This window comes from Culex quinquefasciatus, chromosome 2, assembly GCF_015732765.1.
Source record: "Culex quinquefasciatus strain JHB chromosome 2, VPISU_Cqui_1.0_pri_paternal, whole genome shotgun sequence".
Lineage (NCBI taxonomy): Eukaryota > Metazoa > Arthropoda > Insecta > Diptera > Culicidae > Culex > Culex quinquefasciatus.
Window position 1 is genome coordinate 77,960,653 of NC_051862.1, and position 19,540 is coordinate 77,980,192.

At 38.7% G+C, this 19,540-nt stretch overlaps 3 protein-coding genes across 3 annotated transcripts in view; 1 reads left to right on the plus strand and 2 right to left on the minus strand.

Annotated features, from left to right (window-relative positions):
- Nucleotides 1-2,025, minus strand: part of LOC6040051 (ATP-binding cassette sub-family G member 4) — a 65,852-nt gene extending 63,827 nt beyond the window's left edge. Inside the window, 1 exon segment of the mRNA XM_038252371.1 lies at nucleotides 1,318-2,025. The gene's annotated coding sequence lies outside the window, so the exon portion shown is untranslated.
- A 6,526-nt stretch (nucleotides 2,026-8,551) lies between these two features.
- LOC6040053 (zinc finger protein 771) lies at nucleotides 8,552-10,077 on the minus strand. Its single transcript, XM_038257649.1, has one exon. The coding sequence runs from the start codon at nucleotides 9,946-9,948 to the stop codon at nucleotides 8,605-8,607; it is 1,344 nt and encodes a 447-aa protein (XP_038113577.1). The 5' UTR covers nucleotides 9,949-10,077; the 3' UTR covers nucleotides 8,552-8,604.
- Nucleotides 10,078-12,217: 2,140 nt separating this feature from the next.
- Nucleotides 12,218-14,882, plus strand: LOC6040054 (ribonucleases P/MRP protein subunit POP1). The gene is made up of 2 exons (XM_038256434.1): nucleotides 12,218-12,327; nucleotides 12,384-14,882. Exon 2 carries the CDS (start codon nucleotides 12,393-12,395, stop codon nucleotides 14,823-14,825), a length of 2,433 nt encoding a protein of 810 aa, XP_038112362.1. The 5' UTR covers nucleotides 12,218-12,327; nucleotides 12,384-12,392; the 3' UTR covers nucleotides 14,826-14,882.
- The last annotated feature ends 4,658 nt before the right edge of the window (nucleotides 14,883-19,540 follow it).

Consider the following 19,540-nt stretch of genomic DNA (forward strand, 5'->3'; position numbering starts at 1 on the left):
TCAGTAAAACTTTACTGAATTTCAGCGAAAAAAAATTGGTGTGTAATTTTTCAGTTTTAATGAAAAGTAGCCATGCCTGCCCATTTTTGAAAAAAAGCTGATATTGCTATGCAAAGATCAAGAAAACCAGAAAATGAGATTTTCTCTGTGTTGCTCAAGAAGCCTTCATTTTTTGATCACTGATATCTTGGGAAGGGTTCTAGTTAAATATATAAAGAAAGAAACATTGTGAAATAGTCTTATCCTTTATAAAATTGATCAAACATTGGTCCTCTTAAAAAAATCTTTTTTTTTTATTTAAAAATAAAAAAATAATTTAAAGTTATACTGAAAATGGCTCTAACTTAAAAACGGTGCACTTTATAAAACCTTTACTGAAGTACTTTTTGCCTGCATTTTTTTCCGAGGATTCTGTTTTAAGGATAAAAAATAAATAAGATACCCAGCAAATGCTTATAATTAGGTGCACTTATTAAAACTTCACTCAAGTACTTTTTGATGGCATATTTAATTTTTAATCAAAAAGTTAAGTCTTCCGGATTTTTTTTCAGATCATAAGGCAAATATTCAAAGTTTGTCATTTTTTTTCGAAAAAACAGCCTCGGGGAAGAAGATATGCGTCGCGTCTCGCGACGCCTTAGTCGCCATTTAATTTTGCCGGAGCCGATTTTTCGAAAAAAATGCCAATCTTTGAAGGTCTGTACCGAGCTCCAGGGTGCTCCAAATTGCAATGTTATATATATCAAAAGATGCGCTAGGATCTGGCCTACACGCCAATAATGTTGAAAATAAATGCTCCAGAGGCCAAAATGCCTCAAAAAGTGACATTTTTTGAAAACAAATATTTTTTTGCGGGTTAAATCCCATTTAAAATTTAAATGCAAAGCGCCAGTTCCTGTTACGTTCAATCAAGCTCGTATTTTGGATTTGGGCTTAGTATTCCCACCGGAATAAACCCTTGAATGCCCGCCAAAAAGTTACACTCTAATAGCTATGTTCCAGCAAGGACAACAAATATTTGGCAGTTTTACCAGTTTTCAGAAAAATGTGGCTTCAGAAGTTTTGAGTTGAGTTTCATAAAATTTTCATAGCTCTCTAACAAAAATGTTATCCAAATTTAATATTTTAGACTAATCATGAGGTTAAAAACCTCTACTCAATTTTTCTCAAAATATAAGCACTATTACGACGAAATTTTCAATTCACCTGAAACAAAACTTTTGACTATTTTCCCATTTTTATAAATACCTTCGACATAAATACTGCAAAGCACCACTGCGTGCTAACCTGTACTCAAATCAAGAATAGACCTCATACCTGATTGTGGAGAGGGAAATACGCCCTACGTCCAAACCGTAGTTGTCCACGCTGCCACTATCTTTAATCGCACTACCGAGAGAATCCAGCTCCGGTCACCGGGTTTGATTCTTGATTGAAATTAGCTCAGCCTGATTATCCATCCACACACTACTGATGTGTGACTGTGCTCTTCTTCAAGAATTACGCTTCACCGTTTGCACACGAGATATTGAATCACCCATCAAAACTATATGCGTTATTTTCGCTGAGTCACACGAATGTGTGTTTTTTGCTTTTTGATTTTGTGGTGTCCAAAGTACAGCAACACACGCTCTCTTCACCGTCGTAGATATTTTATTTGGACGCACTTCAACCCGACAGGACTTGAAACTCAACCCGGGCGCGTCCCGAACTTCGCAACTCTACACCGCACGTGCACACTGAAGCTTCCGACCTCCTTTGACGCGCGCGCTCCGAACGAGTTACGAACGTGGACTAGCGAGGGCAGAACTTCCTCCAAGCACGAAACGCTCAAATCGAAGAATCCAAACTCGATAACTGTAACACACAGCACTTAAAGTACGCGCAAGTACGCACACCCTCTAGAACCCGCTCTAGAACGTCGCGGGAAACGAACCGGTTGAAACGCTCTTCAACTATTGGACACGCGCGCGCGAAAACCCGTCCGTACCGATCGAGAACCCAAACAGCACTGAGTTGGGACAACGACGACGACGACGACTGTAAGCTTGTGCTGCTCATCAGCGGCACATGAAAAACCGTTTGTCGGTTGGTACTGCCCGTGTGTCGTTCGGCACGAGAACTGCAGAAGGTCGGCGGCGAGGTGCACTTTCCCGGGCGGAACCAACCAGGGTTGGAGTGGGTGGAGAGGCGTGATGCAACCTGCAATGATGGTACAAAGAAAAGGGTTTTCAATTAGTTCCAGCATCATCACGCAGTCCGTATGAAGCAACGCAAGGCATGTTCTAGAACTGTAGAATGCATTCAACTACCACGCAAGTTCGACCCTGGCGCGCTAAGCTTAGTAGATCTTGCGTCGTCGCGAGTCGCGAATGCAGTCCCCAACGAAAGTAAGGTAACTTTGCCACAAGTGGGCTGATCTAAGACTAACCATCTAAAACTAAATCAAACTAATTAGTAATAGACGATGCTACCCTTGCACACGGTACAGGACATTAGGGTGGTGCGGAAGGTTTTTTTTTTTTGTATTTCGCTGTAGTTGTTGAGAAATGGATCACGGTCAATGTGGTCAAGTTCGAGAGATCAAGTTGAAGCTTTGTCACATCATGGGAAGTGGCGATGGAACTGGAGTGGGCTAGTTTCGTGGGCAGGATAGAGGCAAAAAGTTAGTTATTTTAGTTGCACTTTGCTGAAAAATGTTGCATTATTCGTAAAAGTTGCTTCGTGTTCAAAGCTGGTTTTAACACGAACCTAAAACTAAAATGATATGTGAAAATTCAAAAATCTGTATCTTTTGAAGGAATTTTTTGATCGATTTGGTGTCTCCGGCAAAGTTGTAGGTATGGATATGGACTGCACTGGAAAAAAATGATACACGGTAAAAAAAATTTGGTGATTTTTTTATTTAACTTTTTATCACTAAAACTTGATTTGCAAAAAAACACTATTTTTAATTTTTTTTATTTATTGATTTGTTTTAGAGGACATAAAATGCCAACTTTTCAGAAATTTTCAGGTTGTGCAAAAAATCTTCGAACGAGTTATGAATTTTTTAATCAATACTGATTTTTTAAAAAAATCGAAAATTGGTCGCAAAAATTTTTCAACTTCATTTTTCGATGTAAAATCAAATTTGCAATCGAAAAGTACTTTAGTAAAATTTTGATAAAGTGCACCGTTTTCAAGATAAATCCATATTTAAGTGACTTTTTTGAAAATAGTCGCAGTTTTTCATTTTTTTAAATTAGTGCACATGTTTGCACACTTTTGGAAAAAATATTTTTGAAAAGCTGAGAAAATTCTCTATATTTTGCTTCTTCGGACTTTGTTGATACGATCTTTAGTTGCTGAGATATTGCAATGCAAAGGTTTAAAAACAGGAAAATTGATGTTTTTTAAGTCTCACCCAAACAGCCCACCATTTTTCAATGTCGATATCTCAGCAACTAATGGTCCGATTTTCAATGTTAATATATGAAACATTTGTAAAATTTTCCGATCTTTTCGAAAACAATATTTTCAAAATTTTCAATTCAAGACTAACATTTTTCAAGGGCGTAATATTGAATGTTTGGCCCTTTTGAAATGTTAGTCTTGATTTGAAATTTTTGAAAATATTTTTTTCGAAAAGATCGGAAAATTTCACAAATGTTTCATATATTAACATTGAAAATCGGACCATTAGTTGCTGAGATATCGACATTAGAAAATGGTGGGTTGTTTGGGTGAGACTTAAAAAACATCAATTTTCCTGTTTTTAAACCTTTGCATTGCAATATCTCAGCAACTAAAGGTCGTATCAACAAAGTCCGAAGAAGCAAAATATAGAGAATTTTCTCAGCTTTTCAAAAATATTTTTTCCAAAAGTGTGCAAACATGTGCACTAATTTAAAAATGAAAACTGCGACTATTTTCAAAAAGTCACCTAAAAATGGATTTAACTTGAAAACGGTGCACTTTATCAAAATTTTACTAAAGTACTTTTCGATTGCAAATTTGATTTTACATCGAAAAATAAAGTTGAAAAATTTTTGCGACCAATATTTCGATTTTTTGAAAAATCAGTATTGATTAAAAAATTCATAACTCGCTCAAAGATTTTTTGCACAACCTGAAAATTTCTGAAAAGTTGGCATTTTATGTCCTCTAAAACATATCAAAAAATTAAAAATAGTGTTTTTTTGCAAATCAAGTTTTAGTGATAAAAAGTCAAATAAAAAAATCACCAATTTTTTTTTACCGTGTATCATTTTTTTCCAGTGTAGTCCATATCCATACCTACAACTTTGCCGAAGACACCAAATCGATCAAAAAAATCCTTCAAAAGATACAGATTTTTGAATTTTCACATATCATTTTTGTATGGACAGCTGTCAAATTTGTATGGAAAATTATATGGACAAACTAATGATGCAAAATGGCTTCTTTGGGCATACCGAAGCCACCAAAAAAGTTTCAGTCGGATTAAAAAATACAAAAATTAAAATTGAAGAAAAAAGACCGATTTCGTAGAGAATTGCTCAAAGGTATTTGAAAGACCTTTCCAATGAGCCTAAACATAGAAGATCTGATAACCCTATAAAAAGTTATTAGCACTTACATGGTATTTATACGCTTTTCAGAGGCCGGATCTCAGATATTTTGATTAAAATAATGTCCGGGTCCATCATGCGACCCGCCGTCAGTTAGATAATTAATAGACCTTTCAAATAAGCCTAAAACATCAAAGTTCTGATAACCATATCAAAAGTTATATGCACTTTTGTGTTGTTTATACACTTTTTAGAGGTCGGATCTCAGATATTTTGATGAAAACGTTGTCCGGATCTATCATGCGAACTATCGTTCGATAAGTTATCAAAAGACCTTACCGATGAGCCAAAAGGATTGAAGATCTGAAAACCCTATCGAAAGAAATGAGTATTGAAGCTTAATTTGTTAAACATGTTAAGGGGGAATGATGCAATGCTGGATGAAGATATTCACTATATGAATGTGAGGAAGGCACCAATCACCTAAAGGTGGATTAAGCAATGTTTTTCACCATAATTGGGTCCTAAAATGAAGCTTAAATTTGTGATATGACCCTTTGTACGACTAAGGATTTAAAATGGATTTTAAGTGTTTAATAGGTATTTGGCGGCATTTCCTCGTGCCATAAAGTTAAAAAAATAGTTTGTATAAGTTACGCCCATTTTGATCTAATATTAGAAGTTTACAAAATAAGGTTTACAGAACTTAAGGTTCATTAAATCTTTGATGGCATTTGAGATTATAGATTCAAAATCACTGAAAATAGTATTTCTGCCAAAATAGAACCAACAAGTTTAACTTGTACAAAAATAGTAAGGTAATTACACTTTTGTTATATTAGTGCTACTTAGTTCAAATAAGTCAATTTATCATTAAATTATCTTTATTAGGGGTAAAAAAAACATCCTCCAATTGAAAACTAAATGCAATCTCTTTTCCCCACATACAGGAACAAAGTGTGCACTACATGGTTATCGAGAGACAAACAATTTGAGATAAATCTGCTGAATAATTCTCTACGATTTCTATTTTTTTCCCCGTTTTTTAATTTTTTGATTCAGATGAAACTGTCCATGCATTTCCTCCTATATCAAAAGAAGCAATTTTGCATTATTCGTTTTGGATTTTTTGAAAAAAAAGGGTTTTTTAAATATTTTTTTGATTAAATTGACCGTCTTCAAGTTAGGCTGGTACAAATATTTTCAATTCGCAATTTTCAGTGTAAGAACGGGCCTTGACCGATCTTATGCACCAGGTTCCCGACGAACACGCACTGCCCTTACACCTACATCTCACCCTTGCTCTGAGTCAGTACGAGCAGCACGCTAGAACACGCTTTGAGTGTTCGTGCCAGGCATGCACACCTTCTTTTCCGGTTACGCATTTTAACTCGGCCGGGGGTGGTACATTAAGTAGGGTTTGATGTAAGTATAAGCGCCTAACCATTTATAGTGTGCCTATCAACTTTCATAAAGCCAAAACTGTTTTATTTTTAGTTTGAATTCAAAAACTAATTGTTATTTACTGTGTATTGTTTTCTCCTGAAATCTTCCCTATTGTTGAGTCGTGTTTATCTGTTGCTATTTCTTTTGTCGCGGTGTTTTGTTACAATATTTTGGTCCTAAGCATTTTATAAAAGTTTTTCAAAAGTACAATAGTAATATTTGTGTTAATCCTTTAATCATTTCATAAATTGAGTCAGGGCTCGAACCTCACTTGCTTAAGAAAAAGGTGAAGTTTCAAAACAATGGACAGTGAAAGAAATATACTATGTAAAGAATCAATAGTAAAAGAAAGATAGTAATTTATGAAGAAGATAAAGAAATTAACAATAGTTAATGAAAAGAGATAACAAACAAGCTTAGATTATTGTTATGATGGGCAATTTACAGGGAAGATGAGAAATTATTTAAATAGATAAATAAAGAAAAGGCACATGATAAACAAAATTGACATCGCTGCCAAATTAAGGGAAAGCAGACAGTTTGTTGCAGCAGCATCAATTAGTAAAATAGAGTAGAAAAGCGTTGAGAAATAAGAGAATCAAATAAGTAAAATCGAAATCAAATGGAGGATAGTAAACAGAAGCTGCTTTAGAGAATCAGTGAAACAAAATTAACAGAATATAGATGATAGATAAAAACGGAAAGAAGAGAAACCCCGTTGTGTGATGTTTCAGGTACATCCACAGCAGTTGACTCAACATACTGCGAATCAAAACAATACCGTCTACAATCACAAATTACTTCCCTTTCCCACATTGTCGCGCCCCTTTCTTCTAGCCGTCTCGACTCTGACCCTCGCTGGTCAAAGGTTTACGATCCGTTTCCACAGGCCACCAGCTAGGTCATCATGAAAACCAAGCCAACGTGGAGGTAAGAAAATAGGACACTTGCAAGGAACCAGAGCTATACTGTCCTGATCAAGAAAGATCTAACAGGACTACGGACGTAGTCAGTGACGCTCCTTCCAGGATGTTCCTCGCCTGAGCGTCAACTGAAGGGATATCCATCAGAATCATTCGCACTTGGCCTGCTAGAACAAACAAGTTTAACTTGTACAAAAATAGTAAGGTAATTAAACTTTTGTTATATTAGCGCTACTTAGTTCAAATAAGTCAATTTATCATTAAATTATCTTTATTAGGGGTAAAAAAAACATCCTCCAATTGAAAACTAAATGCAATCTCCTTTCCCCACATACGGGAACAAAGTGTGCACTACATGGTTATCGAGAGACAAACAATTTGAGATAAATCTGCTGAATAGTTCTCTACGATTTCTAATTTTTTTTCCCGTTTTTTAATTTTTTGATTCAGATGAAACTGTCCATGCATTTCCTCCTATATCAAAAGAAGCAATTTTGCATTATTCGTTTTGGATTTTTTGAAAAAAAAATGGTGTTTTTTAAATATTTTTTTGATTAAATTGACCCTCCAAGTTAGGCTGGTACAAATATTGTATAAATTTTTGTTCGATGTATTAGGCCAATGCAAAAAAAAAAAAACAAAGTTTTTGTCACTCGGCTCTGGCTAATTTTCGAGCAAAAAACACGTTTTAGGCGAGTTTTGAACACGCTGCATCTTTTTTTAGGAGCAAGTTAATCTTTACCCGCTTTTAGTACAGCGTGAAACGTGGATTTTATGAAAATAAAAAAAAATGTGTTTCCCATGCAAATTCCCATAGAAAATTGAATCGCTTTGCGCAAAGTGAGGACTAAACCAATCGTTCCCAAACTTTGGGGAGTTGTCAAGGACCCCAAAAGGAACTGAAAAATCTCTGTGCTCGCTAAATTTGGACAGCTTTTTTCCATACAACCATTGGTACAGTTTAGTAGTGAAATGAGTGAAATCGATGTTCCGTCGAAAAATCCAGAAAATGATCCCGATCCGTTTTTTTGCTTCTCTTGATGAGCGTCAAAAGATTTTCTTTTGAAGTAGATTCTTCCATCACTGGTTCATTGTATTTTGTTTGTTCAGAGTTCCAGTTGCAGTTCAGCTCTTAAACTTTAATTTTTACTTTTTGGTTTTAATTTATCGATTTTTATTATAAGTTCTCAGTTTTTAGTTCTTTTGCAATTTGTGTTTGCTAATAATGCCATAGCCTATGTTTCAGACTAATTCTTTTGAGAAAAATTTTTGTTGATTCTTTTAGGCTAATTTTATCTTCAGACAAATGTGATGTTTAGAAGTAAAAAGCCGCAAATTATTTTTTCATACAAAGGTTGGCAAAGAATTTTTTTAACTCGAGAAATAACTAGTTGAAATAGATAAATAATTCGTCCCCTTTTTGTTCTACATATTTGCTAAGCCATAGCTTAGCAGGCAACCAATCGCTACTAAATATAACTACTTAGCTAAAGCACGTTAATTAATATTGTTTTAATCGTGTGTATCAAATTTAAGTCTTTTGAGAAACAAAACACATTTCATTTGTTAAAAAAAAAAAATGATTATGTTTTTTCATTGGGATAGATTTTGACTGTTTTTCGGCTGTTTTAATCGACAAAATAGACAAACTTTGTTTGTAATTATTATTATTTGATTCAACACATAACTTAAATCTAATTAAATCATGAATTCATCCCTTCCTCACCTATCGCCGCCAGCTGCTCGTTCATCTTCCTCACGGCGCGGGCATTGATCACCGTTCCCGGCGGTGGCGGTTCGTAGTGCGGATGGTGCCGCAGCAGGTGCGTCTTCAGCACGTGGTTCTGCGAGTACGCCCGGCTGCACACCGGACAAATGTAGTTCTTTTCGCGCTCGTGAGTCGTCTGCTTGTGGATGCGCAGCGATTTGGCCGTTTTGTACGTCTTTTGACAATTTTCACAGGAAAAGTTCTTCACATCACTGTGCGAGGCCAGGTGCAGCTTCAGGCTGTTTCCGGTGATGAAGCTGCGGTCGCACAGGTGGCACGGAAACGGGGTCAGGCCTTTGTGCCGTCGCAGGTGAACCGTGTAGTGGGACGAGTTGCGGAACTTGGCTCCGCAGTATTCACAGGCGAAGCGCTTTTCACCGGTGTGACGACTGTCGATGTGGTAGCGGCGGGACGCCCAGTGCAGGAATTGCTCCTGGCAGTACGGGCAAGAATATTTCTTTTCGTTGGAATGGATTCGCTTGTGTTTGAGAAGGTTTTCCTTAAGTGTAAATCGGGCCTGGCACTGATCGCAATCGAATGGCTTAACCCGGTCGCATTTGTCCTTGTGAACTTCCCGGTGCTTTTCCAGGTAACGAGCCGAAACAAGTTTGCCACAGTCTGGACAGGGACTGGTTTTGGTCTTGGACTCGGCCAGCTGAACTTCGTAGAACTCATCTTCCTCGTTTGATTCCGACTCTTCGCCGTCGTCCATAAACTCTTCCTCTATAATGTACCCTATCTCTTCCTCCTGGTCCAAACCGCCATCCGTAACAATTTCGTAGTCATGCTCAAACTGTTGGAAATTCAACTCAGCACCGACTTCCTTTTCGGTGGTACCATCTAACGCCTCAACCACAGATTCCTTGACATCTTCTAACACCGCCACACTCTCAGAGCAATCCACGCTAGGTTCCTCCACAACTGGTTCAACCTTACTCTCCAAAATCTCTCCAGCTCCAGAAACTCGATCGTCCTCGTAAAAGTTCACAATATTCTGCAGAACCCGCTCGGAACGGACACTCTTCCGGCGGAATTCGTAAGCCACGAGCAGCTGGGCCACGCAGTTGTCACATATTCGCTGCGGAAAGAAGGTAGCCGATGGCGTTGGTGACACAGTGGACACCTCGACTACCAGCTGGTACACGTCCAGATAGCTCCGGGATTCGGCGGTTCCCGCCGTTGAAGGCAGCTCCAGGGCGAATTTATCGTGCAGGTATTTTCCGGTGGGCGTCCGCTTTAGGCACACGCGACAGTGGTCCGGGGTAACGGAGAATTCCATGGCATTGGAAGTGTTTTGTCGAGTTTTATATATCTCTTGGGAAAAATTTGAATTTTGCCGCTGAAAACGGCGATCGAGCGAACGTAAACGACGTAAACAAACAGCATCAGTCGTTTTATTTATGTTGTGACAGCTGATAACGGTGCGTTGCAAAAGCAATCCATGTCCACACACTGAAAAAAAAATAATGGTTTCAATTTCATATTGTACGATCAGTTCAGTAACAACATTTCAAAAGGGCAAAATCTACAATCCTGCCGTTTCGGGAAAATCAACATTCCAAATTTTACAATTTCGATCAATTCCTATTTCCACAAAAAGTCAAAACGGAATAGAAAATTGCTATAATTTCATCATAGAGAGCAATTTGAAATTAATTAAGGTGTTTTTGCTATTAAAAATTGAGAAAAAGAAATTACGCCTTTTTGAAGAGCGTGCCTACATTTTCGCCCCACCGTATTCGCCACACACCCAATCAAAACAACGGTATCGCCCGTCAGGTTACGCCAAAAAGCAGAAGTAAACAACCGATTCACCCTTTCGTGTTTTATTTTCATTTTTCGGGTTTTTAAGGAAAAAAGTGGTTTAACCAAGATAAATTATTGTCTTTCATATCTGGAGTTTTTTTTTTTGGAAAAGGTCCAATAAACTAAATTTTCAGTTTTTGCTTTTTGGATGTTTTTTAATACCCCTAATTCAAAATTGTTTTCTAAGACACCCAAAAAGCAAAAAACTAGAATTTTGATTTTTTGGACCTTTTCAAAAAAAATAAAACTCCAGATATGTTTATACTTACGACCTATTAATAAAAAACTGTAGACTTATTACTTATTCACACCTGGGTAATGAATAGAAAGAATGCGTAACGTGATTTTCGAATGATCCTACTGTGTTTACATCTACAAAGTAGGAGGCTATTCAAGCACAAACATAACTTTTTTCTTATTGTTAAACGAGCTGTTTTATAAACAGTAGTATGTGTTTTATTTTTTCTATTTTTTTTAACTTTTTTGCTGGAAAATTGTGCGTGTTTTTAAGTTTCGATCGGTTAGAAAAGGTTTTTCTTTTTTACGGGTGACAAAGAACTGCGGCGAGAGTGTAATAAGGCTTTCTAGGCCCAGTGAAAAAAATATAATTTAACTCAAAAATGATGAACTTCTCGTCACAGTGTCCTGATGCAAACTAAGATCGAGCTCGAGCTGTCACAGCCCTGCGAAGTATGTTGGCTGACATATCGGGCGGTCAGTCAAAAAAACCAGCTAGAAGTCGCCTGACAAAAAACTTTTTCTAGAAAGAGATAGGAAACCTGATGCAAACAATCGTCCAGCTGTAATGTAAACATACTTTGAATGTATTGGTAAATTTCTGACTAGAAAGCCTTATTCTGTGATGTTGCAGATAAATTCCATGGCTGATTTTGGAATCTTCCTGGTCCAGCGAAAAAGCATTGCTGATTCAACAAACAGAGAAGATTTCCACTGAACCAGTAGGTTTTCAATCGGAATCAAACAATAAAGACAGATTCTGTATAAATAAAACCGCATTGACATCACAAAAAAAAACTTCCATTCATAATTATAAAAAATGACGATCTCGTGGTCAACTTTCTTAAGATTTCAATTGACTTCAATTTGTGGTTCTAAAAGCCACACACTTTTTATTTTAGCCAAAAAAACAATTTATAATGATCGATAACAATATTCTCTACTTTTGGCGAACAGTAAATTGGTTCCACTTAGACAGTTCCAAATTGAGGCCGTTTTGCGAACCACTATTAGGTTTTACAGCGTGACGTCACGAGCGCACACGCACACACATTTTTACAGAGACACACGTGCAAAAAATGTAAACAGTGCAGCCAACACGCAGAAAAATGTTTTGTAGAATCAGCCTGTACGAGGTTTGAATCAACAAAATTTTTGTTGAATATAATCAACGCCGATTTTGCGTTGAAACAAACCTTGATTTTCTCAATTCCACAAAAGTCATTTGTTGTTTTGAAAAAGCTGCTTTGACGTTTAGCGTTGATTCAACAAAAATCATGATTTTCAAATCAACAAAACTATTTTTTGATTCAAATATGCGTTATTTTTCTGCGTGAAGCTGTCAAATTTCTAACCTCAAAACCGAGTCGGCGTTAAACCTAATTCAGCACGTTCAGCACCCAGATTCACACTACACTGATTTTTCCGTGTTCAATGTTTCGTTAACTTTTTTTAGGCTGCGTCTGTTCAATGTTGTGGTTTGGTTTGTTTTTGTTCGTCAAACGTGCACAACAGATGTGACAAGCGCCGGTTACTTCGAGTATTCAACTTCGATATTCAAACTGAAATCGAATTATTTTGTGATTTTATCAAGCTCTTCACGCTAATTTCACTGGTAAGATAAACTAAACAAATATTTGATTTTCAACTTACTCAAAACCACCCTTGCAGCTTCCCAGAATGGCGTCGGAATCCCTCCAGTACGACGCCGCCCTCGGCGGCCCCATCCGGCTGCCAGACCGCGTCGATTCCGAGCGCTTCAACGAAGCTCGCCTGGCGGAGGTCAAACAGATGCTGCGCACCGTCGCCAGCACGGAAAATCAAACTAAGCTGATGCATCAATCGCTGCCGCTGCACATGCGACGCCGGGCCATGTCGTACAACCCGAAGCGACTGCCGCGGCGGTTTCGCGCCATCCACGTGGCCCAGTTTAGCCGGAGTGGGATGCCGGAGAAGAAGCGGCGACCGTCGCGGAAGTTTCGGAGGAAGGCGAACAATTTGCTGAAGGAGTACGAACGGCGGAAGAGGAGCAACGTTTGGCTGGAGACGCACGTTTGGCACGCCAAGCGGTTCCACATGGTGGCCAAGTGGGGCTACAAGGTGCCGTATAGTCCGACGCGGAAGGGTTACAGGGCCTGCTACCGGGCTACGGCGAAGCATTGCTTGGTGCAGGATGTGTCGTACTATGGGTGCGTTGAGTTGCAGGGTGGGGAGGGGACGTTGAAGGAATCGCTGAAGCGGTTCTGCAGCGAAAGGGCCGGGTTGACGATTTGTGCCAAAGCTTTTGTGAGCGGGAAACGGAGTGGGAATGTCTGGTTGTTTGAGCGCGATCGATATCCGTTGGGCTGCGTTGGGAGGGTCAAGTTTGTGTGGAGGCCGGAGGTGGACGGGGATGATCGGAGAACGTTGTGGATATTTGCTCATCCGGTGTTCTATCGGAAGCTGGTCGAGATGCTTGTTGAGACGTTTGGTTTAAGGAACGCGAATAGAGATGACGAACCGATGGAGGTCGACCAAGTCACGAGGAATGCGGGGAACCTTAGAACTCCCCGGTATGAAAACAGTTCGAGTGGAGTGACGCTTCTGGAGCTGAAGGACACGTTGAACTACTTCCGGCTAACAGGACCGCTCGCGCATGCCATTTTGAGCAAGTCGTTAAAGATCTACAACCCGTCAAATCAATCGGAGCATTGGTTTCAGGACTGGTCGCAGGATCTTCCCAACCTAAAGACGATCAACGAGCAAATTAAGTTCTGGGACAAAGCCAAAAATCTCACCTCACCGGGTGAGGTATCCTCAGGAACAACTATAGGATTGGTTATCGCTGATCCCCGCCTCAACCGACCTCGAAAACGTACCAAAGCACTTCCACCGGTGGTCACCGTGTCGCAGGAACCTCTCCCAGAACTATCCTCGTACACTGCCAGCTCGCCAATCTGGGACAAATCGATCCGCGATCGAATAACGCAAGAAATGTTGTCAACACACCAGTTGAACGTTCGACGAACTCGGGAATGTCTCGTCCCTGGAGAACCGTGTGCCTTCGAATCCCAAGTGCAACCCATCCCAATCCTGTTGATGCAGAACGCCGGCTCCCAGGACGGTGACTTCAAGCGGCTCGGCTACGGCGCCGGCTGGGACGTGATCGTCCCGTCCGGATACGGCCTCGTCTTCTGGCACACGCTCATCCTTTGGGGCGCCAAACCCGCAGGCCTCAAAGAGTTCACCATGCAAGCGATCGAGTCCGGAATCGACTCGGAACGCGTCCCGGACTCCGTACTCGGCCGTACCGAATCCGACCTCGCCTTCGAAACCAACTGGAGCAGCTACTTCGCCAAGCCCAACAATCGCCGCGTCAACTACAAAAAACTGGCCATCGCATCTCCCTTCCGATGCCCCTGGCCACAACTCGTAACCGAATGGAACCCCACCACCGACCACGACCTCTTCGTCCTCCGCGACGTCGAACAACTCAACAAGCTCACCCTGGCCCTGAACCGCCGCTTTAACATCAAATCCGTCCAACTCCCCCCGAACTGCCTCATCCCCCTCCTCCTAACCCTCAAAACCCGCGGCAACCCCGGCGACAACGCCCTCATCTGCCTGCCACACCGCACCGATTTCAACCAAAACAAGAAGAACCGTGCCGCCAACGACCTCACCCCCGTCTACACGGAACCACTCCGCCGCGATCCCCAACAACCCGAACGACTCGCCCTCCGACGCGCCCATCTTGTCCTCCTGAAGCGACTTCGTGCGCGACGAATCCGCGCCAAAAAGCGTCAACAGCGAGCCTCGCCCGGTCAGCTCGTTCGCATCGCGAAACCCGCCACCGCGAACATCATTCGGGAGCAACTGGAAAAAATGAGGGAACTCTGGCTGCCGGCGAATCCGGAATCGATACGGAATCAGTGCTCGCGGGAGTGCTTCGGCTATGTGACGCAGTCCAGCTTTGCTTTGAGCGAGGGGCAGGTCACCGGGTTGGGGTACGTGACGGCGCGGGGGATGGAGAAGCTGTTCAAGATTTGTACGAAGGGGGCGTTCAAGGTGCTCGTGCGCGGGACCAAGTCGCGGTGCTACCGGTTTGCGAGTGTTAAGGTAAGAGTGGAGTAAGATTGGAGGAGTGGGGGACGTAATTTGTTATGGATAATAAGAAATTTAATTCAGCGATTTAAACTAGAGTTCAAAATTGTCCGAAAAGTCCTAGGTCGTTAAAAGTTTTGATCTCATGAGAGCAATTCTCATTTTGTATTTTTTTGTACTTTTTTATTTGGCTAGAAATTTTTGGTAGCATTCTCTATGACCACAGAAACCATTTTTTATCATTGGTTCGCCCATACCAGATCAGATACCTCTGGATTGTGAGATCCATCCGATTGATCCACGCGGGCGGGACAACTGATTCTGTTCATACAACATGGTACGTAAATATTTGAGCATCTACTGCCGTTCTACGCATAATTGTCCCATGTTGAAAAAAGTGCAACTGAGAAAAACGCGATTGAATTTTTTCGACCGATTTCTGTGTTTCTACGCATAATTGTCCCGTGGGTTCCTATCCGTCCTATGTGTCCCTAATCGCCCCAGTTAGTATTTTATCACTCTTATTTATGATCCTCTTGCTATACAATAGGTAATCAAGGCATAATGCTTATTTAAACTAATGATTCCGTGTAAGAAAATACTTGGTGGGACAATTATGCGTAGAAGTTCATCGATGGGACAAACAGACTTGCTGTTGTTTTTGATGAGTTTCCGAACAAAGTACCAGATTTTATGTGTTTTTCTTAAAGTACACATCAGACTAAACTTAAAAATGGCAAAAAGTCAAAATCGTCAAAAACTGACATGGGACAATTATGCGTAGAACGGCAGTGTATCTCTTGAAGGAATTTTCTGATCGAAGACACCAAGAACTATTCTGAAAGAAATGGCCCAGGAAAAAAATGGTCGAGTTTTTAATTATCTTTTCTCATAAAAGATCCATTTCCCAAAATCAGCATACATTTTTAAATTTTTGAAATTTTTCGATATTTTTTAGCGAGTCTTTAAATAAACCAGGGCTGTGGAGTCGGAGTCGGAGTCGGAGCCGGAGTCGGTGGAGTCGGGTCTTTTTGGGGACCTGGAGTCGGAGTCGGAGTCGGAGTCGTCAAAACTCGAACAGCTGGAGTCGGAGTCGGAGCCGGAGTCGGCTAATTTTTATGAGCTGGAGTCGGAGTCGGAGTCGGAGCCGAAGATTTCTGATAACCCGGAGTCGGAGTCGGAGCCGGAGTTATCTTAAATTCAAGAAAAAATATGTTTTTTTATTGTTCAGTATTTCCTATATAACAGTTTAATTTACAAAACAACTTAGATTTTTAATTGATTTATCAGATGCCATTATGTATTTGAAGCTTTTTATTGTGATTGAAAAGCTCTAATTGGGTTATTACACTTTAATCACTAAATGATAACCTCTTACCCAAGTATGTAGTATCCTGGTAGTATCATAATTCAAAAAATAATAAAAAAAAATATTGGTTATGTAATCAGACTACATTTATGTGCCTTTTCAATTCAATTTTGACCAAATATCATCCAGATATTTCTGACACAAAGTCATCTTTTACCCCGACAGCGAATGTCTTAGAGGTTTTAAGTTAAATCATTTTTTAGGAAAAAATTACGAGGTACATAAAAAGATCATAAATAGTAATCACTGTTTTTGCATATCGAAAAAGCGTCACTGACAGTTTAACTTTTGTAACAAATAATCAACGATAATAACAATCTCTTACTTGAAACTCAACATACGCATTTTGTTTATAACTGAGTACAAGGAATCAAAATGTTGCATTTAAAATAATTGAAACTAACAAAAAATGTCAAAAGAAGTTGCAACAAATTTGAATTATTCATTGATTGTTGATTTTGATGTTGATTTTAGGTAAACTATTTTGATATCGTTGCAAATTATCGTTGAACAAATCTCAAAAATTCAGTACAAAAATGAACTAATAAAAAATGTATAGAACAAAATAAAGGATTTAAATTTATTTTTCAAATATTATAAAAAAACAGAATCAAAATTTATCAACTGATACGAATTTTCTCATACTGTATGTCTTACGCCAATATGACGGAAGGTGATAATCATTGCAAATCAATGTACCTTAAAAAAATTAAATATTTGTGACCTAGAAAATATTTTACTTGTGGATATTTGTTTTTTATTATATTTTAAGTATTTTCATATATTTTGATGGAGGCGAAAGATCATCCATAAAGCTTCGTTTTAGGTGAAGATTCACGAAGTATCGTGCACCTCTTTTTAAACTATATAAAATTTTAAAATTAAAATAAATTAAAAATTTCAAGGTTAAAATATTTTCCATGTCACAGATATTTGAAAAGGACATCTTAAGCGTCCTTTCCACGAAGAAGTTGTTTAGATACATTGATTTGCAATAATAATCTCCTTCAGCCATAGCGTGATGTCTATGTACGCATTAAAAAAAAAAACAAAAAAAATGTTTCGTTTAAAATTGTCATTTAAAAAACAATGTGCCTGTCACTGTCCTTCTTACAAATGTCAGCCTGAAAGTGGGCAAATTGAATTTTAATGTTCAATAGATCATCAAGGCCAGGTTTCTTTAAGTTATTCATTCAAAAATAACAATTTAATATATAAATTTATTAGCTTTGAAAAAAAAAAATTTGAAATTTGAGGTTAAGCAAATAAATCCAAATTTACTTACAAAACTGTTCTTCTGTTCTATCTCAAAGATATTTTTTGATTTCTGTTTCCATAACGTATAAAACTTATAACCTAGAAACTTTTTTCCTGTTTATTTGCTTTATTTTACTTTTAATTAACTTATTTTTCTTGAGAAAAACATGACGCTTAGAGAGTATTTAAATAATCCTTTTTATCAATGTTTTAAAAATAATTAACCAATAATAGTTAACTAACTTTTGAAACTTTTAAAAATATGTGGAGTCGGAGTCGGAGTCGGAACCAACCATTTGTTGAAAGCTGGAGTCGGAGTCGGAGTCGGCTAGAGTTGGTAGGCCGGAGTCGGAGTCGGAGTCGGAGTCAGCTAATCTGAGAAAGCCGGAGTCGGAGTCGGAGTCGGAGTCGTTTGAAATATGACCCGACTCCACAGCCCTGAAATAAACCATTACTTTCTGAAGCATTGGTAACTCAACCCCCGGTGGTTGGTCACTTTTTCGTTTGACACTTTTTTAGTTTGTACTCCGCTGGTTGGTCAAAGTTAAACTAAAAAGTGAAGAACTGTCACTTTTTACACGGCGCCTACCAATGGCGGGTACAAATTTTAACCTAAAAACCCTTCGTGTACGTACACGCAATACATGCGCAAGTAGATAACTCTATTTTAGGTTGCAAGGCAACCGAGGAAGTTGTTGTCTTCTTATTCCAAAATTCACAAACTTACGGACCCAATCCTGCAACAATCTGATTGTAAACATTGAAAATTTTTGTTGGAAATCGCTTAGTAGACAGTACTTTAGGGTAGAGGTGGGCAAAATAAGAGCGAGCCGCTCAAAGAGCCGGTTCACAAAAAAGAGCAAACAAATCATGGCTCACAAAAAAGAGTTGCGGTTCTTTTTTAAAACTCTGGTCTTTTGAAAGATCGGTTCCAAGATGGAATCACTTTTAAACTTTTGTCTATTTTAAAATTTATAAATATCATTTCAATATTAATTTCAATTTATTCATTGAGGATTGAAAACGTTATTTTAATATTTCAATGCTTATAAATTATGACAAATATGTCAGAACTACGACGCGATGAACTTTTTGATGAACTTAAATTACTACAATAGTGAATAATTTTCTAACAAAATAAAAAACTTTTCGTTGCATAACTGATCGGAAGACACATTATAGAATTACCGGCAGACATGCATCCGCTCTAACTCCTCTTTTAGAAGAACTTGTTTGGCATTTCACGTAGAAGATACCCAGCATGTTGTGCCAGTGATTAGAATACGCTAATTACGCTTGTCTTTTAGGCTCCCGAAGACCCTGAGAGATTATTTTGAAACCCAACCCAAGAACTCTTAATTGCACTCAAAGAGCTTTAAAGAAATTCTTCTTGAGAGCTTAAGAGAACATTTACATGAACATATAGCTAAAATCGGGTTTTCCAATGAACCAATGTTTTCTCCACATTATTCAAGCCAAAATCAAGAGATTTTTACCTAGCAACAAGCATAACATTGCTTTAAACGAAAATGTCATCTATAACAAGCTGAGTGCCGTTAAAAAGAGCTCATAGTGCCGATGCATGTCTGATTACCGGAGTACAAATTTGAGTAATTCAAAATGCTTCACTTGGAAAATTTTGCCCAAAAACTACTTATAATCATATTCTAACCCCTGTTGTCCGATTTCACTTTGGCATTAATATACTTTTTAAGAATGTAGAAAAGAGTTCACAGTACATTTTTTCATGATTTTAGCAGAAATAAACGCAATTTTGTAAAATTAGTAGCATTTTCTCCAAAACTCTAAATTTAAGTTTGGGTGCTTTCCTAATCCAATTATTTGAACGTTTAGATCCATGATTTTAAAGCAAATCTACTCGTTTCTAGCTTTTTCAAAATAATGTCTAATAAAAAAACATCAAAATCACATCATTTTTAAAATAGTCTTTTCAACAAAATTCTTGAAAAAGAACGAAGGAGCCGTTCAAAAGAGCGGCTCATTTTAAAGAGCGAGCGAAAATGAGCGGCTCCTAAAAAAGAGCGGTTTTGCCCTGGGTGATGAATACATCTACAAAGTAGAAGGCTGTTCAAGCACAAGCATGACTTTTTTCTTACTG